A 24,915-nucleotide genomic window follows, 5' to 3' on the forward strand; every position below is an offset into this window, starting at 1 on the left:
TTTAGTAATAATGAATAAATTTTTATCAATATGAAAATGCAATTTATGATGGGCTAAATATTCTTTTGATTAAACTTTGTAGAGACAAACAGAAAAAACAAATTAAAATTTTGGTAACCGTGGACTGAGCTCACGCACATAATGTTGATGATGAAAGCCAAGTTGTACCAACCAGACGGCTCAAATTAACATGGTTATTTTAAGTGATCTGTATTAATCTATGTAGATTACAAAAATCTACATGAATAAAATTAATTTAATTAAGAGTTTACCAAAGTTAACTATCTCTTTCAGGTTTGTCAAGTGAAGTGGTTCACCTTGCTTATATATTGCATCAAGTAATTAATTAATATTAATTAGTGTTTAGTGTCGTTTACAGGGAAACAGTAATTTGAAACATGTCGTTTTAGTAAATGGACAGATGGGAAAAGAGTGATGGTCCAAATTACATGGTCGTTGGTATAGTTTTGTTGAGACATGAAGTGGAAAGTGCTAATTCTAAATTCCAATATCAGATTTTGATTTGTTAAAAATCCCACTTTCTTTAAGTTCCTCCGACATAAGTGTTTGAAAGGTCGTGCAACGGCCGGTGCAAGTTCCTCTGTTTGTCTGACACGTCAGTTTTGACGAGGGTTTTAAGCTTGATTAATGGCTATTATTATTGTCTGTAGATTTCATTGCTGCAGTATTAGCAGAAGCTTGTGCTTATGAATTTTCCTTTGCAATGGCTTCAAGTATTGAACTTGAACTGTTAAAACTAATCAGCTGTAAAGGAATGACTTTGTACCAGTCTTACTCTTACCAATGTATAATATTTGATTGATCATAGCTAGCAAGTTAAAGCTAAGGACAGGGAAGGAGTTTGGCGGTTACCGTGTCGGATTTTTTTAAGTTTATTTTAATTAAAGAATGTAAAGTCTCATTTCCTCACGATGTGCAGGGCCGTCCTATAGCTGCAGTCTTTGTTTGTTTGTTTAATCTGCTTAACGTTCTTGATGTTTATTATATTCAAGGGAGAGGCCCACGTTGTGACATTTCATTGGTGGGAGGATTAGTCGAATTCATGCGCGTGCTTCATTCACTCTCACCTACTTAATTAATGGCTAATTAATCACATTTAGTCACCTCTCAATGATTGTTCTTGGACCATTAAGTCATTGTAACTGCAATTTTATCAGGGTCACTGAACACTTTCAATTAGTTTAATCCAACAATGCATGAACTTGGCCTTCCTATGAGCTGTACTTTGCCTGGTTTTGGCCCCATCTTTGGACTCCTGGATTAGTAACAGAATAATGATTTTGGAATTAAGAATGGAAGCCAATCCTTGCTAACATTCTCTTTAGAATTTGGGGTATAAAAATATGTCCCTAGTTCTTTCCTCACCTCAAACAAACCCTTCCTTGTTTTCCCCATAGGCTTCTCAATTTACAGGAGATAAGATGGAGTCTGTTGCAGCTTTTCATGATGGACCTTGGGACTCATTTAACATAATGTTCTCCAATGAAGATCATCTGGATTTCACACACCAGGTTCTTAATCAGTTTTCGTTTCCGCTGGAGCATGACGAGCGGTTGAGCTTCATAAATCCGTCGACTTTTGTTCCTAATCTTGAAGCCGATATGAGCATTGCTGGGGTCAGTCAGAGTTTGTTTAGTTCTTCCAATGCTCTCGACTCTCATTTTCACTACAAAACTCAGGAAAGTAATCAAAGTAGCAATTCTAGCAGTAATACCTTTGTTCCCCTTCCAAATTATGAAACCTCTTTCCTTGGTGGTTCTAGTCATATGGCTGTAACAAATGATATCACCATGTCCTTGGATATTCAAATGGACATTGGCGGGGGGAGTGATAAAATTACTGACTCGTTTCCCCCAGCATTCCCCAACATAGCAATGGACGACACGGTTAACGTCATCGAAGACTCGAGCACCGACTGCTTACCAAAATTAGATGGCGGCTATCCAGCTGATAGTGCTGTGCTTGCCGACGAAATTCTGCTCAAGAGGCAGTTTGATGTGCTGGAACTGCATGATGAAGGGGATAAAATCAGTACCTATTCATCTGAGACCACAAAGAAAAGACCTCGGGTTTCAAAAGATGTAAGAGAATAAAGAATCCTATCACATAGACATATATAATCTTCATTATAGCAGTTGTAATTCATGGTTTGGAAATGCAGGCGGCAAAAGCTTGGAACAATGTGCAATTGAAGAAGAACAATTTAAATGGCAGTGAAGAGAGTACCATTGGTTCGGATGGACAGAGTTCTAGCACCTCAAGTTCAGATGATGATAATGTTTGTCGGGACACTAATGAGGTGGGACTGGCAACTTCAGATCCCAAAGCATCTCAAGCTGTTGACTTAAATGGAAAGAAAAGAGCCAGTAGAGGGTCTGCAACTGATCCCCAAAGCCTCTATGCAAGGGTAAAGATATTTGCTACCTATATTACAAATTCCATTGAGAGAAAGACAAATATCTAAACCCTTTTTGCTTGATTTGATTATTGCAGAAGAGAAGAGAAAGGATAAATGAGAGATTGAGAATTTTACAGAACCTTGTCCCCAACGGAACTAAGGTTGATATCAGCACAATGCTTGAAGAGGCTGTTCACTATGTGAAGTTCTTGCAGCTCCAAATCAAGGTAATGGGGGGGGGAATAAATGGGTGGATGAAACAAAACCCTTAAAAGAAACCATGAAAAGGGTTGTTCCTAATCTGGACCCTGAAAAGATTTTGAAGTCAAATTACATTCATATTGTAGTAATGTTCCTTTCTCCGTTGACTGCAGCTTTTAAGCTCTGATGAACTGTGGATGTATGCTCCCATTGCTTACAATGGCGTTGATATCGGTCTCAACGACAAAATCTGCACTCTTTTGTGACCCTCGAAGATGCAGCTTGGTTAATTTGACGACAAATTTTCAAAAACAAAATAAAAAAAATAAATTAATATTTTATATATTTGCTGACTTGTAGTATTGAGAAATGTGAATGAAAATTAATTACATTTTTTGATCAGGAGGAGTAATTACCCCTCTTTGCTTTTATAAAGAATTATATCACATTTGTTTCTTATGTCTTTGTATTTTCTATTCCTAAGTGAATGTACCCAAAAGGCCAAGCTTATTGTCTAATTCAATGGATCCACGACTCTTGTCCTAAAATTAATAATAAAGATATTCGTATTTTCTTAATTTCAATAAAAATTTTGGAGATTAGTATTTACATCTTTATAATATAAACAATAGAGTATATAAATTTGTATATTATCTCGAAACTCAAAAGGTTGAGAATATGAGTACAAAATCTTTTTTTTCGCTTCATATCCTTTAATTTTATATATAATTAATCAACCTTAATAACTAAGATTGAGTGCCAGTTGAATTAGAAATACAAATAAATTAATTTTGTATAAAAAAAACTAATATATTAGTAGAGTTAAATATGTAATTAGATTTTTTTTAAATAGAATAATAATCACTCTACGAGAGGTATTTAATAATGTGAATACAATTAAAACCTCGTTCTAAAATATTTTTATATTTTTTGAAAAAGATAAAATGATAATTCTTAAAAAATTAAAAATATTTACTGATAAAATGATATCATATGCGTACCAAATAAAAACCTACATATCATGATTCATGAATTGGGGCGTACTCGTGAAAATCCATAAGCTACCACGTGGATTGTAAGTGTATTGGCCCGTAATAGCACAAGGTCCGGATGTCATTACCTAATATCCAAAAACCCATCGAACTCCTACCCTCCTCTAACAGTTTAACGCTCTGACTCCTTGTAGCGAGACGCAAAAACACCGCTTCGCTCGGCGTCGCCTCCCTCATCTTTCTCTCCGCACCCATGGCGATGTCATCTTCCGAACAACCGCTGAAGAAGCGAAGGCTGTTCGATCCGCCACCGGATACCATGTCTCAGCCGGAGACCTCCGTGGCTCCACCGACCACTCCACCTCCGTTGTCTCAAGGGGAAATTCTCTTGAGGAGGAGAAACAGGGACGAGATTCGAAGTGTTTACGAGAATTACAAAAGGATTAAGTCTTGCATTTCCCTGAAAGGCAAAGATGCTCGGTGCATGCCTGAGCTTGAGCAAGCTTACCATGCTCTAATAACTGCTTCTAGAGGTCAGCTTCTTTTTACTCTTTTCCCTTAGCTTTTTTCTTATAATTGCTGGCATTGAGTTTTGATCCTCGGTGAGTCGAAGGGGAAAAATTAATAGATTTTATACATGTTTGGTCAGAAATCAGAATCACAATAAAAAAAAGAAAAAGAAAAAAAGGAAGGTCCTTTATTGTAATCTAAATGAGCTGAATTCTGGTTAATTAGTAGATTTCCAAGAGTTGGAAGTATATTATAATTTGATTGTTTTTGAATGGAGCATCACTTCTTTAGAATCTTTTGGGCAATGATATACATTTTAGTTATGCACTGAAAGCCTTTTAGGAAACATTATTTTCTACTACTTTGCAGGTTGTTTAAGTGTACAGCGTCTTGTGGCCGATTTTGTTCCTCGATATGCCTCACACTGTCCAACTGCTCTTGAATCTGCTACGAAAGCCATCATCGATGTGCATAACTCTAGCTTGGCAGTGATAAGTAGGGGAGAAGATGCTGATAATGTCGCATTCCAAACTGCTAAAGCTTGCATTTTTGGTCTGGCTGATATTTGTTCGACAGCTTCTATAGAGGCACCAAGTTCATTGGTTGCAAGAGGCATCTGCTCAACTGTTTTCCAGAACGTTCTCTCGTTTCTCATAGCATCCTTCCAGGGGAAGGATTTGTTTCAAATTGTTGATAGAGATATTTGTAAAATTCTGGATTCTGATGAAATGTTTTCCAAGCTAAAGCAAAAATTTTCTGATGAAGATGAATCTTCATTGATTAAGTTATTCAAATTACAAATTTTGAGTCTACTCCGGATTCTATTCTGTTGTCCAAAAAAATTGCTTTCTGCCTGCTTTGAGCTCTTCAGGTCATCTGAAACTGATGAAGCCGATAAAGGGCTATATTTTCTGAGACAGGCAACAGGCAGGCTTGATGATCTTGATCCCACTTTTGGTTTAGATAAAATAAAAGTAGAGCCTAAAAGCTGTATGGATTCCCTTGGAACTAGCACCAAAACCAGTGTGCTTACTGGTGAGACACCTGGATCAGATAGTTGCACTGCCATAGAAGATTCATCTTCTGTTCTGAAGAGCTCTTTGTTGGGTCTGGTAATGCTCTATAATTTACCTATCAAATAAATTTAATGGACTTTAGTGGTTAACTTGTTTCCAAATTCTTAATTCTGATTCTAAAGTAGGATTGTTTACCTTGGTGTATGAATGTGTTTTTTTCTTTGTATTCTAAAACTTTCTTATGTTTGTCTATTGCTCATTCCTTGTTGCATCTCATATCATGTTATGTAGGTTTTTGGTAAAAATCCATCCTTGAGAAATTGGATGCTCTTAAAGTACAAGAAATTATGCAAGTCATCTCCATCTAAATCTGTGCCAGAGATTGTATCTAGCTTGGAAGGAATCTTTGAATTGTTTGGGAAAGGTATTAATATGGAAGCCAGTCTAGTAGACAGTGATGAGGATGATTCTGATTCCTCTAAATTTTCTAGTCAGCCGAACTTGATTTCTAGAAGTTCTAATCAACATGAAACCTTGAGTGACCAATCTGGAAGAGGTAAGTCAAGCAATGAGACTTGTATTGAAAATTTGTCAGGTCAATATCTGAATCCCCACATTGTTCCTCCAGAAACCAATCTCCACTTAAATGCTGGTTCTAGTCATGATAGTGGAGGTTCAAGGTCCGTGGACTTCGAAAGGCATGACCATGGGGATTTGACCAGTAGTAGGTCTTCTGTTCCAAGGGACCAATCAAGCCATCAGTTGCTTTCACCTGCTACTAGAACCCCACGGGACTTAAGGGGTAATTCTTTTGAGGGTAGAAATCACTTTAAGAATGTTGACATGAGTCAAGGTTCAAATTCAAGCGGCACTTCTGCCTTAAGATCTGCTAGTGGAGGTGTAAGCAATGCTTTGGCATCACCCAGTAATCGTTATGGAGCATCTTCTCTAAGTGTATGGTATTTTGATAGTGATCCTGCTAGCTTGGGTATTTTCTCAGCTTCTCGGCAGCTATGGTTGGGATCTTTAGGGCCTGATGCATCTGAGGGTTACATAAGGTTTGAGCTAGAGCGGTTTGGTCCCGTTGAGCAATTTTTCTTCTTTCAAGTTAAAGGATTTGCTTTGGTTGAGTATAGAAACATCATTGATGCGATAAGAGCTAGGGAATATATCCGTGGCTGTTTTCCTTGGCAAGTAATGTTCATGGATATAGGGTTGGGAACCAGGGGTTCTGTGAATGGTGTTGCTGTTGGTTCTAGTTCTCATGTTTATGTCGGAAACATTTCGAGTCAATGGGCAAAGGACGAAACTTTGCATGAATCAAGGAAAGTGATCTACAAGGGTCCTTACATGGTTTTTGATCTTACTTGTGAATGTGCATTGCTGCTGGAATATGAAACTCCTGAAGAAGCTGCTGCTGTTATGGCACATCTTAGACAACATCGAAAAGAAAGAAACGGCCATATGCCTCCATTTAATGCAGCTCCACCTGCTGTCTCTATGCCCCATGTTGACAGTGGAAGGTCTGGTGCTGCTCCACCTATCCATGCTGACATAATAAACAATACGTCTGGAAACATGTCTAGCAGCTCAATGGAACTTGTATCTCCAAAGTTAAGGATGGAGCATCATGGAACTCCAGCACCTGGTGCACATCCATTTCAGTCAAACTGGCCTCCTGAAGGTGCGGTGAGAAAAGGTGATGGCTATGACAACAACCTTATTGCAGATCCTGCACAAGGAGGTAATGTCGTATGTGCTGAGTTGCTAAATATTCATAATCAGTACTGGCTCTTATCCTCATTATTTCTTAACAGTGTTGTGTATTGACCAACGGTATTTTAGGTGGTGGTGCTGTCTCTGGTGCCTCTGCACAAGTATGGAGTTATCAGAAACCTGAAAGTGAGATGCATTCTGCACCTGGGAGCATGCCATGCATGCCTATAGCAACACAAAACCTTACTGCTCCACCACCACCCCCACAACTCCAAGCACCTCCATTTATGCGACCTGTTTACCATCCTCCAAACAGTTCCTGGGATCCCAGAGGTTTGAATCACCAGTTTCCTCAGAATCCAATTTCACCTGGTGTAGTGCCTAATACATTTCATGGCAATGCTGTTCCACCTCCACCTCCACCTCCCTTTGTATCTGCTTCTGTGACTCCACTTGCTCAGATGCAAGGACCTCCAGTGCAGCATTTTGAGCAGAGGTTCCCTCATCCTGTTGTTCCGCCACCTCTATCATCGATGCCACCTCCGCCGCCACCGCCTCTATCTCCACCACCATTGCCTCAGTCGTTGCCACCTCTGGTTCCCCCTCCACCTAATTCACCTCCTCCCCCTCCTCCACCTATAGCAGAATCAACTGACATGGGTAGTTCTGAACAGTGTGTAAAGTATCAGTGGCAGGGCTCATTATGTAAGAGTGGAGCTCATTATTGCACAATTTATGCTCAGAGACTAGATTCAGATCTTTGCAAATATTCAAATGCCAGTCCTGAGCCCACAGAGTATGAATTTTGTTCTTCTCCTTTCCCATTAATGTCTGATCTCGTCATGATTTTTGTCAGGAGTAGAGAACAATTTCTTCTTAAAACTTTCTGCTCTGGTGCATGTTACAGATGGCCTGCTAAACTAGACATGACCAAGCGCACGGATTTTCGGCATGTGAAGTCAACATTCACCAATACCCCAGCACATAAAGTGCGTCAATAATGTTCCCTTATTTTCAGATTTTTATTGTGGAAAGAACTTGGTTGAATATTCTTGCAGTGTCTTTTCTTTTTTATTATTATGGTTTTTGACAGAGAAAATCTTCTGGTTTTAAAAAGTAACCGCTGGTGTTTTTCTGTGGTGCAGAGAGAAGTTTGTTGTTTGATCCCTTCTTCCACAAGTGACCATAAAGGCGTAAGTCATCTTATGTTTATGAACTTATCCCTAATTAGATATGTCAACTTCTACTCTTTGTGCTCAAAATTTCATGTCCAAACCTCTAAATGGGTCTCTATTCTCTACTGCTACCACCAGGCTTCAGCTTGAAACAATCTTATGCGTTGCCAAGTGCTCTCTTCTAAACATTTTTTAATGCCTAAATCTCAGAAAATGTATCTGGCTTATTCTTGAAACTCCTCTGTATCCAGTTTCAGGATTTTATTTCATACTTGAAGCAGAGGGATTGTGCAGGAGTTATTAAGATTCCAGTAGTGAAATCCATGTGGTCCAGGCTTCTTTTTATTCTTCCATACTCGCAAGATGCATGTTCCATGCTTTCTGTTGTACCACCTAATGCATCTGACTGCCTCATTGCCCTGGTTTTGCCCAAAGAAACAAACTTTGAGTGGGTTTGAGCTTCATGGCTTACTTCCAGTGAAACCCTTGTTCCAGTCTATGAATCTTTGGGAATGGATAAATGGTACTCGTGCATCACCAGCAGAGGGGTAAGAACCCAGAAAAAAACCATGCTGCTTATCTCCATAATCCATTGTACAGAAAGCCTTTTTGTCCGCTGATAGCTTATTAGTTTTGTTAGGTACTACATGACAGAACGAACGTTATAGTTTTAAACTTGGATTGATGAAAAAAAAGTCATCCCTAGTTTTGTTGGTACTGTTTGATTTCAAATCCTGTACATAAGTAATATTTCTTTTGTTTTTATGGCAAAGGCGGACATTATTACTATTGCTAGGATGCGAAATTGATTTTTTCTTTTCCTTTTTCTTTCATTTCTTTTCTTATCAACGTGAATCTTGCACTTCCAATGAAGGGAGCGGAGTACTGCTCTTTTGTAGTAGTTTGCTTTGGTTTGGGTTGGTTAAATTTTAACTAAAAATAAATGAATGCTTTGCGGATTATGGGCAAGGGGATCATGAAAGTTTATAACCACGACACTAGTTGACACCAAGTATGCTCGACTACTGCAGTACCTATAGTTAATCGCCCTTCACTGTCATCAACAGTTGGGAGGTTCCAAAGCAGCCTAAGATGACTTGCCTGATCATTATGCTATTGGGACTTATGGATTCATCTCAAAAACTTGCCCAGATTCCCCAGTACCAGAATGTCCAGATGGAGGAGGGAAAACATAATTACAGTAAGGATCGAGGAGATGAATAAGCACTTCTCCATGAAACTGATTGATTAGGTTTCATCATATAGCTTTTCGTATAAAAGAAACCTTTCTGTCTCTTCTCGTAGCTAATCAATTTGCAATGAATTGTTGTCTGATTACAGGCTCGTATCACAAAGAAAGTCTTGGAAATGGAGGAATGCAAAAACATGATGAATCATGACAGGAATATGCCTTTAAATAAATCACATAAAGAGTACAACAAGAATGAAGTTTATTTGTTGTATATGAAGCCACGCCAATACAACCAAAATGGTTCGTCGCTTATCAGATTTAGATTACAATATGTTGGCGTATCAGGTGAACTAATGGTGTTCCTGGTCTGGCTTGGCAGCAGCTTATGAATCTTCATCGCCTACATTAACAGCATAGTGCCCAAAGTTCCTACCCTGAGTACAAAGAGATACATCACCAGCCAATTCACTAATAATCAGTTTGCAAACACAAATCAGAGACACGTACCGCAGATAGCATCCGCTGCTTATTCAATAGCTGGGTTCTTGCTTTGTTGAGGGCTGAATTCGGTGACTTGTACATTCTCTGTATCACAGAATCAGAAGAAATCAGTATTACTTTCATACCATTTGATAATTCAATACATGTATATACAAAAGAATGGAAAACATAATTGATAATTAACATAGCATTGTTCTGTAAAAATGTCATCGCCCACAATAAATTGTAGGCTTAAAATCTTACCTTCTCACCGTTGGACATATGTTCACTGCCTAGAAGATTCCTTTTATTTGGAGTGAACCCAAAAATATCTTGTAGGAATTCATTTTCCTGTACAAATGAAACAAAAGAAAAGAAAAAGAAACCTGTTAATTCACCAGCAAATAAAATACAAGCAATTTGCATCATGTGTTTACTTCCTTGAAAGAACACCAACCTGCATGTGTTTAGTGAAGCCTCCAGCAAGAAAGCACCTCAAAAAGTTCAACTGTTGGATTGAAATTTGAGTATTATTATAAAAAGTAAAGGGCATGTAACTAACAATGGGAAATGGAGAAGTGAAAGAGAAACCTGAATCAACTGAGACCATGATGATGTCTGCAGTAAGTCCCCACCAATCTTCATTGATGTGTTGGGACTATAACAATCCTAACAACATCAAGATAACAGTTAACATGAAAGTCCTGAGAACTATGAGTTCACGAAATGAAGGACAATAATACGGTACCTCAAGGAACTCTAACACATCTTTAAACAAGTTCCTCTGGTTGTTGAGATCTTTCTTGGCAGAACCTTTACCACCAGCTTCCACTGAGAGGTCTCTGACTTGATTCAAAATTTTTCCCTTCAGTCCTTGTATATATGAGAATCCTTCTTTAGATTTATTTCCTTCTGAAGCTGAGCCATCACTGGAACCTTTAGTTTCGGCAGCAAATTTTTCTAAGCTTCCCATCTCAAAAATTACTGCCAGTGCTTCACCAGCAGCAATGCGGACAGATCGGTCATCCTTATCTAGCAAACTAGACAAATATGTAATGGACCTGCATAAATGGCCAAGACTTATTAGTCTATTAAGCCAATCAAGTTGTTCAACATTGTGGTTTTATTTTGTAGTCCCGCAGTATCTATAATTTTCACAAGGTTCATTGACCTGCTCTTTTAGATATTTCAAATCCCAGAATTGGTTTAGCTCAGATACAAGTGGATTTAGCGGTTCCAAAGACAACAAACTATCAGGGGAAAAAAAGGAGAATAAAGTATGAAGAGTCCACTTACTCTTGCCAAAGTTTCGGACTAAGCCTCCAACCATCCATGGTTGTCAGAAGAAATGACCACGCAGACACAACTGCTGTTATTACAGCTGCAGAAGGCTTCACAGCAACCACCTACAAGTCAAAAAAGACTTAATCAACCCGCAAATAAAGAAAATGAATAATGCATTAATAGTCATCATGTTCTTCCAATAACAAGTTATGAGCATCAACTGTATGAACCTTAATAAATCACAATATGCTTTTCAATCAGTCAAAATCAGGCATATATACTTACGTTAGAACCTAATTTAGGATGAACCACTTGCCATATAATTTGCATTGATTTTTCTGTATCTTCTGGATCATTGCCCCCAACAAATGTGATGACAGCCATACACTCCAGTAACTACAATAAGAAGCCAGGTCATGTGAAACCACAACTGGTTAAGCATCATAATACCCACAAAATATTAGAGGTAGGATGAATTCCTATTGAATTTCTCACTCACTGAAGCTGTCTTAGAAGGATCAGAACCAGATTTAAAAGCCTGTGAAAGAGGAATCATTGATTCTTCCAAAATTTCCCGTGCATTATCTCCTGGACCAACAGTTAAGGCCAGCAACCCTACCAAAAAAAAAAACATTAACAGCTTGAATACATACTGAAGCCTTGTGTTTTGATATCTGCATGAGAGCATGATCATTTGCAAAAGTATTTGAGACTAACCAATGGTATGGGATGCCAAAGATATCTCTTTGCTGGAACCCTTTTTGATAGAATTCAAACACTGATGCAGTAATGTAGCAAATCTGGACAACAGCCAAAAGTAAACATATGACCAACAAAAGGACAAAGATTCAAGTATTCAAACCGTATGTTCTGCATTACGAGAAATATTTTCACCCATACTTACCAATACTCTTAATAATAGAAAGTAAACGATCTAACAATATGGAATTTGACATACAATAAATTGCTTGATCTCACTATAAAATGCTATCATAGTTCTTCACATGCCCATTTTTAAGGAACTAATTAAGATATCCTAGTCAGCTCATCACAGCTCAATAAAATCTCACAGAACAATGCCCTTAATCCTCTCTGCAATTCTTGCAATAGCAAATGCTAGAAAGATGAAAACATTTAGAAAAAAGGAACTTACTTCCTCTCCACGAACTGCTGGCCCTGTTGCAAATTGCTATTGAAAGCCTCAATAATCACAGCCAAGGCCTTCTCCCGTGTAGAACCCCTTCACCAACAAAAGAGGAAAACACCAATTCAGCTACATTCAACTCGTAGCATAATTATTCTCAAATTCTAGCTAATGTCAAAAACCTAGCAAAGTAGCTAATTTCAACTAACATAATACTGTCCCGGTCACAACAGCAAACAATTAAACCATTCAAATGCATCAAATTACATCCAGAAAGTTAAAAGAATAAGCAAACAACTACTTCTAACCTCTTTTCATATAAAGCATCAACAGCTTCATCAAGTAAACTATCCTTATTAAACTCTACTTCTTCAGAAGCAGACACCGACATTCTATCAGAACGCATGGTTGACGATGAACTTACACTACTATTATCATCGTCACTATCTAACATCGTCGCATTCTTACGCTGAGTTTTACCTGCCAAATCCAAACAATTCCTTTTAATTCGCAAAAAATAAAAATGACAACTTCAATAAAACGAAACTAAAATCAACACCGAACACAACCCAAAACAAATAATATGAAATTCTTTAAACAAGCTTTGACAAAGCCATCAATAATCAACAAGTATTCATATCATTCAGGGATGACAACATAATTGGTAAAGTAAGAAAAAGAAAAGCAAAAAGCAAGAGTTAATCAAATTATTCTAGGGCAAAAGAAAAAAAAAACAAATTAAAGAAAACGAAAAGGAAATCAAGAAAAAAATAAACTTACGTTTTCCCATGTTGGAGACGATTCCTATTCGATTGGATTTTACTTTTTTATTATGTCAATAACAGGTAAAAGGTTGACTAAGAATCTGAAGATGAGAAGAAAGCTTAGAAATTAAAAAACGATCGACAAAACAAAACCGAAGTGAAGAAGAAACCAAACAGATCAACGAAGACGATGACGGAAGAGAATCGAATGAGGATGCAGCCATTAAAATTGATCTTAATTTTGTTAGGCGGAGAAATTATCCTAGAAATTATAAACCAAAAGGGGAAAACTCTGCGAATCTTAGAGAACCCTGCCTTTTATAAGGAAATGGGAAAAAGTGGGTCACGTTAGGGTATGGAATTGGGAAAGAGAGTTCTATTACTCTACTGAAAGAAATATTCAATTTGGGTGGTATGGAATATTCGGGGCCAAGCCAACCTGTAGCCAGTAAATTGTGAAGGATTGACGTGGCATGGTAGGTGTCGTTGACTTGACTGGATTGGAAATGGTGCGATCTGATTGGGGATGGCCTGTCGGTATCACGCGCCGAATGGGCCACGAGGCGGCAGTAGGGGTAAGGGAGAGACCACGTGTAATTAAGATGAAACACGTGATTTTGAAGGTGAATGCGAATGGATAGGATTGTTGTTTTTTAGATTCTCAGGGTGTAATAAGTGGCTGTCGTAAGCAAGGGAACTACACTCTCAAATAAATTTAACTTATTTTTTCTTTTTTTAAATAACCTGCTATTTCTAAATTGTTAAAACATCCCCAATTGGGCCTTTTGTATTCTCTTTAGTCTTTATGGTAACAGAAATATATTGGCTATTGGAGTTAATGGCCCAATAGATTTCAATTGGGCTTTTAAATTTGAGTTGTATTTGCGTTTTTGTAGCTTTCTAGAAAATAGGAATTTAACTTCATTCTTTTTTATCAATAATTAATGGGTTTGACCCTCACCAAACTCATATTAAAGTGAATCTTCTTTAGTAATTGCATGCATTAGTTTTGAACATTAATCCTATCTATATTATCTATGAAACATCCAACTGAATTTAATATTTTTGAATAGAAATTGCATTTATCTATTTATGTTACACAATCACATAATTTACAATAGGATACTCAGCTTTCCAGTACAAAGTTGTGGTTCACCATTATCGGCCTTCATCTGTAATGGACAAAACTAGCTAGTGGTGTTGGATCGTCTTGTTTTTAATGGTGCCGAAACGCCTAAATATTGGAGATGGACTTGGAAAGCCCAATTAAATATCATAGTTGCTGCGGATTTGAGTTGGTGACGATGGGGATGGAGAAAGATAATAAAATTGGAAGCAAAGGAAATAGCCATGTGAGCACACTGCCCATAGGGTGTTTGGGGAGTAGAAAATTTGAGAGGGATAAGGGGGGAGGCCAGTCAAAACTTCGGGAATCCCAAACTCCTTTCCCTTGTCCCTCCCTGTCTGACTGACTGACTGACTGTCTCTGAAATACAAGGTATGCTTAGCAGTCACTTTTGTTGAACGAGATGGCATAAGAGTTAGCGTGTTTTTTTTTCTTTGTGCGGTTATTACACTTGTTTGTCAGAAATTTACAAGGCACCAACCACAATCATACAGGGCAGCCCCCCTCCACTCTCCATCCTTTCTGTTATTTTTGCCGTAAATTTCGTTAAGTGATCTCTGGTATTTATTATAACTCCTATCGCTAGCTTTACGAAAGCTTTCACTCTTTCATTAAGTGATTTAAAAATTAAATAATGCCCAAAAAACAGCCTGAGTTTTTTATTGGAAGTGGAAGGTTGAAGTTTGAACATGCCTTTGACATTGCAACACCTTCTGGTTCAAAACATCGGAATTCTCTCGAATCATGAACCAATGCTTGGGGGTTTAAACATCAATTATGAAGGTCAGTTTAATGAGTACTTTTGTTAATTTTAATTCATATCGGGTTAAACAGGAGACATGCTCATTTTGTCACTGCCTACATTTACTAGTTTCAGTTTTATCCTGATCAATTTGCTATTATTGTAGAAATACTGTAGGTTTTCTTCCATGGGAGTCCTGAATAATTTCCTGAACCAGACCATTTGGGTCCTCAGATTCATCAGTGGGTGCTGGATGATGCAACCCAAAATGCAGGGATTGCAAGGGAAAGTCGACATACACCATTCACCCAAAGAGACTGGCACAGGGCACCAAATGCAGAATGGCCGGTGTAGGAGGCAACAATTTCCCAGCAAACGCTGCCCCGATCCCAATTTGCAACCCCTCCTTACAGTCACCTTTTTAAAGACGATGCCAATCTATACTGGTGCTCGGCTTGGCTTTTCCCTAGCAGTGTGTGAGCCCATTTTCACCGTACTATATATGGACCGGATCACAGTGGACGATATATATAAATAAAAAATAAAAAAACGGAGACCATCTTTACGATATGTATCATCATAGTTGGAAATTCATTGAAAGAGTTTTGGATATTTGATCCCAGAATCACATATCATTGATCGATCTTCGATATCAATGTTTTGACATAAGCAATATTACGCAGATGGCGTGAAGAACCTGACGTTTTGGTACACTCATTTGACTCTTACGTATCATTGTTATGGATCCAGGGGTCACGGTGGGCAGACAAATTTGGATCAAGCATTGATCAAACCGTTCATTTATACATTAATGGTATACAAGATAGGAAATCATAATGATAAAACAAATTTAATTTCAAGCAATTAAGCGGCACAAAATCCAAGACAAAAAGGTTGGGTGTGAAATGGTGTCTAAATCTGATGAGTTGTGTGTCATGTGTGCATGTGCTGTAGCTTTCACGTTTTCAATTAATAGTGCTAAAATTATCAATGGTGAACTGGAGTTTTAATTTGCTTACAGTATTATGATATGCTAACAATAGATAAACCTCCAAATCAAAGCTCAGCTCCTTCCCATAGTTTCTCTCTCATATTGAAAACCAATCTGCAAAACAATGTTTAAAATTCTTTCATCTAAATTCATAAGAGGTAATAAGTTTAGTGTTTAGAGATTAATTTTATTGTTATAAACACAAGTATTGCATAATTAATTTAGTCTATGATAATAATTTTATAGTGTTTATGAAAGTTTCGTGTATAAATCGATTCGATTTTAAATTTAAGGGGATTATTAAACATTAACACTAGCATTGAGTTTATGATGTAAAATGATTCTTTCTTGTTTAAATTAATTCTGTAAAGAAAGACTCAACGAATGACATTAGATCAAGAATAGGGTATAATCTATTTTATTAACTGTATTAATAAATCGTAATTAAAATATAAATAATCTATTGTCTAATCTGTATTATGTCCAGACTGAAAAGTGAAAAAAGAAATGAAGTCCATGATCCATGATTTTGACAATGACAATGTTCCCTAAAGTTATTAACCCGGTACGTAGTCCACCTGACATCATCTACCGTATTCTTATTGGACCGTGAAATGCACGCTCTATTAACTATAGTAGCCAAAATGTTCGCCCCTCTGAATCGGTACTCCCAGTCAAACCTCAGTCCTCAAGAATAAAATAAAATAAGTAACCCAAAAATAAATTTTATTTAAGGAAAACATCTTTTTTAAAAAAGGAGGATTGGATTTAAAGACAACAGTGAAGATATTGCCCAACAAGCCAAACCAGTTCTTCGTTTCTTTTACTTTCTATTTAGTTCTTCTTTTTCAAGCTCTAATCCTTAAGGAAGTAAACATTTCTGCTAAATTACAGGGTTTTAGTGAATTATCATTATCTTTGTTTTGGTTTATTTCAAGATTGGTGAAGGTGAAACTATATTTTGTTTTTCTTTATAACATGGAACTATTAGCCGCTTTTGTATTTGATATCCTTTTCTAGATTTGTCTGGAAAAAAAGAGTTAAGGAAAGTTTGTAAAGAAATGATTTGTAAAATGGAAGTTGATGCTTCTTCGTGCAGTCTTCTTTGCTTAGAAAATGAGACTTTTTTGAAAGAAAAAGAAGAGTCAACTGATGAGAATTACATTGCTGAATATGATGAAGAGTGTGTGCAGATGTTATTTGATAGAGAAATGAGTTTTGGGTTCAAGAAGAGTGAACCTTTGGTGCTTTGTAACTACCTCAAATATGCTCGTTCGGAAGCTATAACGTGGATTCTGAAAGTGAGTTCTTTTTACTTGATTGATTTTTGAGTAAGTTTTGATATTTTTAATTTATTTTGTCAACTAATGCAGACAAGAGCAGCATTTGGATTTCGCTGCCAAACAGCTTATTTGTCAATGATTTACTTCGACCGATTCCTTTCGATAAAGTCTATTGCTGTAAGCTCACTACTCTTTCACATTTTCAAAGCTCGTGATTCCATAATATGTAGTTCTTGTTATTGTTTTATCTGGGTTTTTATTTTCAGAGTGAAAAGTCATGGGCAATACAATTATTGTCAATTGCATGTCTCTCATTGGCTGCAAAGATGGAGGAGATAAATGTTCCTCCACTCTCATTGTTTCAGACTGAAGAATTCAACTTCGAGAGTAAAACAATTCAGAGAATGGAGCTTTTGGTATTAAATACATTGGAATGGAGACTGAGTTCAGCCACTCCATTTGCTTTTCTTAATTTCTTCATCAAAAAGATGTGTAAAATATCTCCACCGGATCATTTTATTTCGATTACTGTCCAACTCATTTTCCTTACAATAAAAGGTAGTTATCAATTTAAGCCATTTCGATTACTTGTCTTACATTTTTGTTTGAGTTTAATGTTCGTTTTTTGTCTTTGAATATAGAGATAAACTTAATGGAACATCGGCCTTCTGTTGTTGCTGTTGCTGCAATATTGAGGACATTGAATAAGAAACTAACAAGAAAAGCATTGGAGTGTACGATGAATTCCCTTTCTTGTGAATTTCTTGAAATTGTGAGTTCAATTATTTATTTATTTATTTATCCTTTTGTTTTATCAGATATTATATTGTTAGATTTGTGATTGCTTTGTTTGTGGGATTCACAGGAAGATGTGTTTAGGTGCTACAATTTGATGCAGAAACTAGACACGTCGGACGAACTTAATATACCAAAATCTGAAAATGCAACCCATTCGAGTGCAATCGATGCCGTGGACGATTGTTCAAGTTCCGGTACAGTTTGCGCCAAAAGAAAAAGGCTCGCATTCAATAAAAATGTGAGCAATAGTGACCAAGTAACTAATGAGAAGCGGCTCTCTGCTGGAAAAATGCCTTAGAAGATTTTAGCAGTGGACTGTTACTGCTAATTAGAGGAGTGTGTGTTGTTTTTATTGATTGCTTCATTGACATGATTTCAAGTTGATTGAATGCTTAGAGACAGGGGAAACAGAGATGAAAAAGGAAAATTAAAGATTTGGACAACATATAAAAAGAAAAGCAGATCCTTCTCTTTTTTCATACACCGATGCTACCCAAGTACAAAGAAAAGGTCAGAAATGTGGTTTTGAAGGCTGCTGGGAAGAACAGTCATTTGAAGCTTACTGACCTTTTTCCTTTTTCCTAATAATTCTTTTATTTTTTTATTTCCATCTTTTTTGGCTTTCTTTTCAGTATGGGGTTTTTATATAATAATGTGTCTGGCAACCCTACCTTTTGATGGGATGCTTTTGTTTGAAAGGGTGATAAGAATGTGGGGTGGTGAGAGGGGAAAGAGGGGAAGAGACCTGTTTATTTGATTTGATGCATCTATGTTGCATGTTGGCCTATCAGGAAAAAAAGTACTACTTACATATTTATATTCGTATACTGTAAAGTTATGTGATTGAATTTTTGGTTGGTCTTTTTTTATTATTATTGTTTTCTTCTTATGAACTAAAATTTTTTACTTAGTCTTATTCCATTTCCATTTTTATAAAAATAGATATATTATTATTTTATGCATTATCTTTAAATACTACAACTGGGATTAACTTTTGATTATTTTTAATGTAATGTAAGGACAATATAGACCAGATGACGCATTACCCTTTGGTGTTTATGATCAAAGGATAGAAACAGGCTAAACTATCGAGAGGGGAAGCATAGTAGTTGGTGGTACTATTTGATAAATTAATATCGACTCGTATTTTAATTTTTTTATCTTTAACTATTTTATATATTTTAAAAGAATTATAATTGAATCCTAAAATAATATCCACGTAAATAAATAAATAAAATTCATTCAAATTTTTTGAAAGCCACCATCAAGATACATTGAATATTACATATTAAGGGTGATCAAATCTATAGAGATGAGAAGTAAAAACACGAGTATCTCCTGACTCTGTACCCATCTCTTGACAAGCTTTTCCGTAAATTAGTCGAAACTAGACAAGTCCTTTTCGGCTTTATGGATTTGAAGTAAAATCTCCATTTCTAACAATACAACTTGGGAACGGTACTGTTTCAACTTTGAAACCAAACCGGCCAAAATGTTCCCTCTTACAGACCCTAAAGTAAAACAGGTGAGTAGAAAACAAAAAGAGTCCACTTCCTAGTAAGATTTATTCGACTGAAACAAAAGCTCTGGGGAGATTAGGTTGGCGTTTCAGTAGCTACTGCTGGTGGTGAAAGCGAAACTGTCAATAATTTCTTCCCTTTTTTCTTTTTTTTTTGGAGTCAAAAACAGACAAACAAGTACTTGGTACTTTTCCCTGCCACTCAGTACACTGTTCCATGCGCTATCAGTCTCTTCATCTAACCTCAAATCTCAAATAGTTGAAAAATCTTGGTCTTTCTGCCTTTTTATATATATCACAGAGCTTCGCTTCAGCCGTTCAGCGTATCCCAACATCCTCGGTCTTTTCTTTTCGTGCATTGAATAAACAAACAGTCTGCTTCAAGTTCAACTGATGGGGCGCGTGTATCTCTCTCTACTGCATCCAGAAAAGCATGTATAATTGTGCTTTGGGTACATTGTGCGTTACTAGGAAAGTTTGGTGCCGCTGAAATACGATGATCAACCGTATGAGACTTGGCAATAATACTGTACATTGAATGTATAATGAAGTTTAAGAATCTATGTATGATGAATTCAATGAAAGGATAGTGGCTATACTAAAGATGAGTTAATATATATCTCAGGTTGGTTTGGTTTTTCCCAAGTATAGACGAGTTTGTGTTTAAGCTTTGCTATTTGTTGCTCCCTCTCTCTTTTCCCATCCCACTTATTTCCCTATGGGAAGATTTTTAATTTTCATTTATGTGGGACAATCTGAATTGATGAGCCAACCTGATAAAGATGATTATCATGAAATTGGAGTAGATTTTAATGGTCTTTATCCAATCATGTTCCTTTATGAGGTTAAAATTGTGTGCAAGAGCATTGAAGATGATGTAGGTGCTTTGGACTAGCTTTTACCTTACCTTGTATAGAGTCGTTTTGTTATGGTAAAAGGGAAGCGACAACCATGGCAGAAAGTATCGTATCCACCCTCTGGTCATTGTCATCAGCAAAGATAGCCTAATATGATCCACTCGGACAGAAAGCAAGTCCAGTAAAGACTCATCAACCACGCTTACATCATTTCACCAGAATAGGCCTAAGTACAACTTTGTTTTTACATACAAGTTTGTTACAATTTAGACCATCAATAATTCATGCTGAAAAAAAAAGACCTCTTCAATAAAAATCATGGTAAAAAAAAAGAGAGCTAATTTCAACTTTATCACAAAGTTGGAATATATGGATGTAATTTCTGTTCACCTTAATCCCGTATCTAAAGAATAAAATATATTCAAAAATAAAAAATTCCCCTATTGGACTCGGCCCTTTAATTTTTAGGCTGAGTTTAGCGTTGGAGAAAATGAGCCCATATTGTAACCACAGTTGGCCCTATCCAGCCCCTAGCACTAGGCCGAACTTATCACATGCATGATTCTATCGAATGTATATGGTGCTTATAAAAAAGAAAAGGATCCCCATCCCATCCGGACAGGCAAAAAGCGCTAAGCCATATATATAAAAGCTTTTGATATTATTTTATTATGGTTGAGCTAAGTAAACTTTTAGATTTATGGTTTACTTATGTTGGCTTGATAAATTTAGGTCCATTTATCTTTTTTGAGTTTTGAAGCAACTGGATAATTATGAATGGATAAAAATATCGCACGTGAAGGAATCTAGCTTGGTTTAACGCAATCAAGTAAGTCCAACAAAAGCAAATGTAGTTTTTGTTTTAAATACAAAAGAAAAAAAGAAAGCAGTCGGCTAATAAAATACGAGCATGGATTTTATTTGTATGGTGACGCTGGAGAGGAGGAAGGGCCAAAGAGATGAGAAAGCAAATGTGGATATATATACATAAAATTTCAACGACCACTTTGACAGGCACAGAATTAGAAGTGTTGGTTGAAAATCATAGCATCAACAATCAGATAGAACAGTAACAGACATAGCAAAAATAGATAGGCAGACAAGACATATAATGGGGAAACCCCACCATAAATCCTAAGAATCTCGGACACACAAAAAGACGGATAAAAATATATATAAAATGTATGGTTTGGGGTGTTTTTATTTATTGTCGTGGCAAACTCTCCGTTTGGGCATTGGTTGCCTCTCCACTTCTCAAGTCATTCAACCCATTGCTTTTTTTACTTGGGAGCAATTACAGGAAGTAGACTGATATTTGAACAAAATTTGTAAACATGGACTATAGATGTGTGATTGGAAATCTTCATTATCGTCGTTATGATTTTACTATTAAAGCTAAAAAAGTACTTGTTGTAGGAAAAAGATTAGTGAGAAAGAGTAGGTTCCAAATTCCAAAGAAAACGTTAACCATTCGACTTGTCGGCCTTACAAGCAAAAGCACCAAGTTGCATATCTAATAAGAATTGAACCAACATTTAAACATAAAAATGATTTAAATGACACTTGAATCTAGTTTTGATAATTGTTAATTTAAGGCAATACATTATTTGCAAATAAAGAGATATTTTCATGGAAGTTAATGGTTGTGGAAAAGCAGGAAGGACATTTGTTAAGAAGTAGGTGATTGGAATTGTTAGAATTGTGTGACCCAAATTCTAAGAGATTGCTTGCAAGTCAAGTTAAACAAAAATATATTTTCTTTCTAGAAGATTTAGTATTTATTAGTATAATATATTTAGCATTTATTAGTATAGTTTATTTGACTTACTAATTTAGCCTATAAATAGGCTCCTTTACAATCTTAGAATTAAGAAACACCCATTAGATTAGAACTCATAACACATTCAGAGAATTTTGTATTTACGTTTGAGGGTTCTTTGTTTTTCGGGTTTTCGGGGTTTAGTTTTTATCTCCATCTTTTGTACTCTTCATTATTTTGCCATTATAGTAAAATTATCTTTGCCCGTGGTTTTTTATCCTCTTTTGAGGGGTTTTTCCACGTTAAATTTGTGTGTTCATCTTCTCAATTTCTTCTACTATTTTTACTTGTTCGTTGCTTATTCGGGACGATCCTAACAAGTGGTATCAGAGCTAGTTTAACTTTCATAGATCAGCCCGTTCAGAGATGGCAGCAACAAGGTTTGAAATTGAGAAGTTCGATGGTGAGACAAATTTCAATCTGTGGCAAGTTCGGATGATGGCAATTCTAGTTCAAAATGGCTTGAAAAAGGTTGTTACAGGGAAAAAGCCTGAGAATCTAAATCAAACAGAATGGGAAGAGCTTGATGAAAAGGCCTTGTCTGCAATCCAGTTGTGCCTCGCGAATACAGTATTGCAGGAGGTATTGATGGAGAAGACCTCATTCGCCTTGTGGAAAAGGTTAGAAACTCTTTATGCGACTAAGTCTCTGGCTAACCGTTTAGTGTTGAAACAACGTCTATTTACGTTTCGCATGAACGAATGTGAGCTTCTTAAAGATCACATCAGTCAATTCATCACTCTTTTAAATGATTTAAAGAACGTTGAGGTTCATATTGACGATGAAGATCAAACTATGCTGTTATTATGCTCTTTACCCTCTTCATACAAGTCTTTCAGGGAAACCCTGATTTATGGCAGAGACAAACTCTTGTTCGAAGATGTGAAGGGTCATTTGTTGAATAGAGACAAACTCGACAATGAGTTTGATTTGAATAGCAAAGCAGATAGACAAGCTTCCGTTTTGGTAGCATCAAAGAAACGAGACAAAAGGTGTCGCTATTGCAAAAAGTTAGGTCACGTCAAAGCAGATTGTTATAAACTGCGAAATAAAAGAGCTGCTGAGAGTAACGAGGAAGATGTAGCTGGTGCTAATTTGGTCGATGAAGGCGGTGATGATTTCTTGTTAGTGTCAACGAGCGATAACTCCAAGCTTACGTCTGAGTGGATCCTAGATTCAGGATGTTCTTTCCACATGTGTCCCAATAGAGAATGGTTCTCCACATACAGTCCAGTTGAAGGTGGAGTTGTGCACATGGGAAACGATTCATCTAGTAAAATAATCGGTATTGGTACTGTTAAAATTAGGATACACGATGGGACGATTAGGACACTCTCAGATGTCAGGTATGTACCTGATTTACGAAAGAATCTCATCTCCTTGAGTATTTTAGACTTGAAAGGATGCAGAATCAACATCGAGTCGAGCGACATTAAAGTATCTCGTGGAGCTCTCGTTTTGTTAAAAGGTAAAAGAACTGGCAGTCTTTATATTCTGGAAGGTTCTACAGTGACCGGTGAAATCGGACGTCCCTCGTCCGTTACGGAGTCAAAGTCAACTCATTTGAAGCGGAGGCAACTTGGTCATAGGAGGGAAAAAGGTATGACCGTTTCGTTGAAGAGAGGTTCTCTTTTGGATGCAGGTTTTGAAAAGTTAGGGCACTGTATTCGTGAAAATCAGACCCGGGTTAGTTTTGATTTGGCAGTGCACAAGTCGAAGGCTAGAAGTCTTCCAGCTTCTAAGCATAGATTCGACTCAGTTAATTCCCTGCATAGTTCAAGATAGGCCCGTGGCGGGTTTTGGCAAAGATGGCATTGAAAGAATTTGTGTCAAGGTGGAGATTGTTAGAATTGTGTGACCCAAATTCTAAGAGATTGCTTGCAAGTCAAGTTAAACAAAAATATATTTTCTTTCTAGAAGATTTAGTATTTATTAGTATAATATATTTAGCATTTATTAGTATAGTTTATTTGACTTACTAATTTAGCCTATAAATAGGCTCCTTTACAATCTTAGAATTAAGAGACACCCATTAGATTAGAACTCATAACACATTCAGAGAATTTTGTGTTTACGTTTGAGGGTTCTTTGTTTTTCGGGTTTTCGGGGTTTAGTTTTTATCTCCATCTTTTGTACTCTTCATTCTTTTGCCATTATAGTAAAATTATCTTTGCCCGTGGTTTTTTATCCTCTTTTGAGGGGTTTTTCCACGTTAAATTTGTGTGTTCATCTTCTCAATTTCTTCTACTATTTTTACTTGTTCGTTGCTTATTCGGGACGATCCTAACAGGAATCAACCCACCTTAAAGTACATCTAATTACAAAGTCAGAGCATAAAAATACAAATGGGAGGCGTGATATACTAACTCGCATGCCACAAAAGTTAGAATCTTACAATATCTTTATTAATCTCTTATCTTTTTAATAATTATCTTGGAAGGACTGGATGAGAAAGAGAGGGCATCACAGCACTGGAATAAAAAAAGGAAGACCAGAAAAGAAATTGTGTCATCATGTCGAAATTTTATTTTTGGTTCAACATGAACTATGAAATAAGGGTTAACTTGATTATTTTTTTCCCTTCAATTTCCCATTCATCAAGATTTTATTCTCATGCCCTTAGGAGTACATGGTTACTAGAGAATGCATAACAAGTTCATTGAATTCTTACAATAAAAACTACGGTGTTTTTTTTTTAAAAATAATATAAAAATAAATTAATTACGTAAATGGTATGGGTCATAAATTATTTATGAAAATGGTATGTTTGTTACAATAACTCACATTGTCATATTATTGTGCCATAACACCACTTAAAAAAATGTTACAGTCAAGATTAAATTATTACCGCAAAAATTTTTTTTACATGATGCCATCCCAAGTTAAA

General features: G+C 36.5%; 4 protein-coding genes across 6 annotated transcripts; 3 read left to right on the forward strand and 1 right to left on the reverse strand.

Annotated features, from left to right (window-relative positions):
- Window positions 1–874: 874 nt before the first annotated feature.
- LOC107960688 (transcription factor ABORTED MICROSPORES) lies at window positions 875–3,055 on the forward strand. The gene is made up of 4 exons (XM_016896986.2): window positions 875–2,102; window positions 2,183–2,428; window positions 2,515–2,646; window positions 2,794–3,055. Exons 1-4 carry the CDS (start codon window positions 1,443–1,445, stop codon window positions 2,884–2,886), a joined length of 1,131 nt encoding a protein of 376 aa, XP_016752475.2. The 5' UTR covers window positions 875–1,442; the 3' UTR covers window positions 2,887–3,055.
- Window positions 3,056–3,714: 659 nt separating this feature from the next.
- On the forward strand, window positions 3,715–8,818 carry LOC107957917 (uncharacterized). 2 transcript variants are annotated; one of them, XM_016893542.2, is made up of 8 exons: window positions 3,715–4,145; window positions 4,492–5,234; window positions 5,430–5,694; window positions 5,767–6,882; window positions 6,984–7,650; window positions 7,762–7,843; window positions 8,000–8,047; window positions 8,281–8,818. In XM_016893542.2, the coding sequence occupies exons 1-8, from the start codon at window positions 3,866–3,868 to the stop codon at window positions 8,485–8,487; spliced, it is 3,408 nt and encodes a 1,135-aa protein (XP_016749031.2). In that variant the 5' UTR covers window positions 3,715–3,865; the 3' UTR covers window positions 8,488–8,818. The 2 variants fall into 2 exon arrangements, with proteins under 2 accessions (XP_016749031.2, XP_016749030.2); XM_016893541.2 differs by having other exon boundaries at window positions 5,430–6,882.
- Window positions 8,819–9,416: 598 nt separating this feature from the next.
- LOC107957918 (interferon-related developmental regulator 1) lies at window positions 9,417–13,311 on the reverse strand. Its single transcript, XM_016893543.2, has 13 exons — window positions 12,910–13,311; window positions 12,438–12,609; window positions 12,139–12,225; window positions 11,703–11,785; window positions 11,485–11,600; window positions 11,271–11,381; window positions 10,998–11,107; window positions 10,450–10,762; window positions 10,293–10,370; window positions 10,159–10,209; window positions 9,966–10,052; window positions 9,729–9,806; window positions 9,417–9,655 (listed from the first exon to the last, which is right to left on the reverse strand). Exons 1-13 carry the CDS (start codon window positions 12,917–12,919, stop codon window positions 9,605–9,607), a joined length of 1,347 nt encoding a protein of 448 aa, XP_016749032.1. The 5' UTR covers window positions 12,920–13,311; the 3' UTR covers window positions 9,417–9,604.
- A 3,181-nt stretch (window positions 13,312–16,492) lies between these two features.
- LOC107957916 (cyclin-D1-1) lies at window positions 16,493–18,681 on the forward strand. Of its 2 annotated transcripts, none has more exons than XM_041094174.1 (5): window positions 16,493–17,053; window positions 17,126–17,212; window positions 17,401–17,593; window positions 17,677–17,807; window positions 17,901–18,681. In XM_041094174.1, the coding sequence occupies exons 1-5, from the start codon at window positions 16,814–16,816 to the stop codon at window positions 18,129–18,131; spliced, it is 882 nt and encodes a 293-aa protein (XP_040950108.1). In that variant the 5' UTR covers window positions 16,493–16,813; the 3' UTR covers window positions 18,132–18,681. The 2 variants fall into 2 exon arrangements, with proteins under 2 accessions (XP_040950108.1, XP_016749029.1); XM_016893540.2 differs by having other exon boundaries at window positions 16,495–17,053; window positions 17,302–17,593.
- Window positions 18,682–24,915: the final 6,234 nt, after the last annotated feature.

This window comes from Gossypium hirsutum, chromosome D05, assembly GCF_007990345.1.
Source record: "Gossypium hirsutum isolate 1008001.06 chromosome D05, Gossypium_hirsutum_v2.1, whole genome shotgun sequence".
Classification (NCBI taxonomy): domain Eukaryota; kingdom Viridiplantae; phylum Streptophyta; class Magnoliopsida; order Malvales; family Malvaceae; genus Gossypium; species Gossypium hirsutum.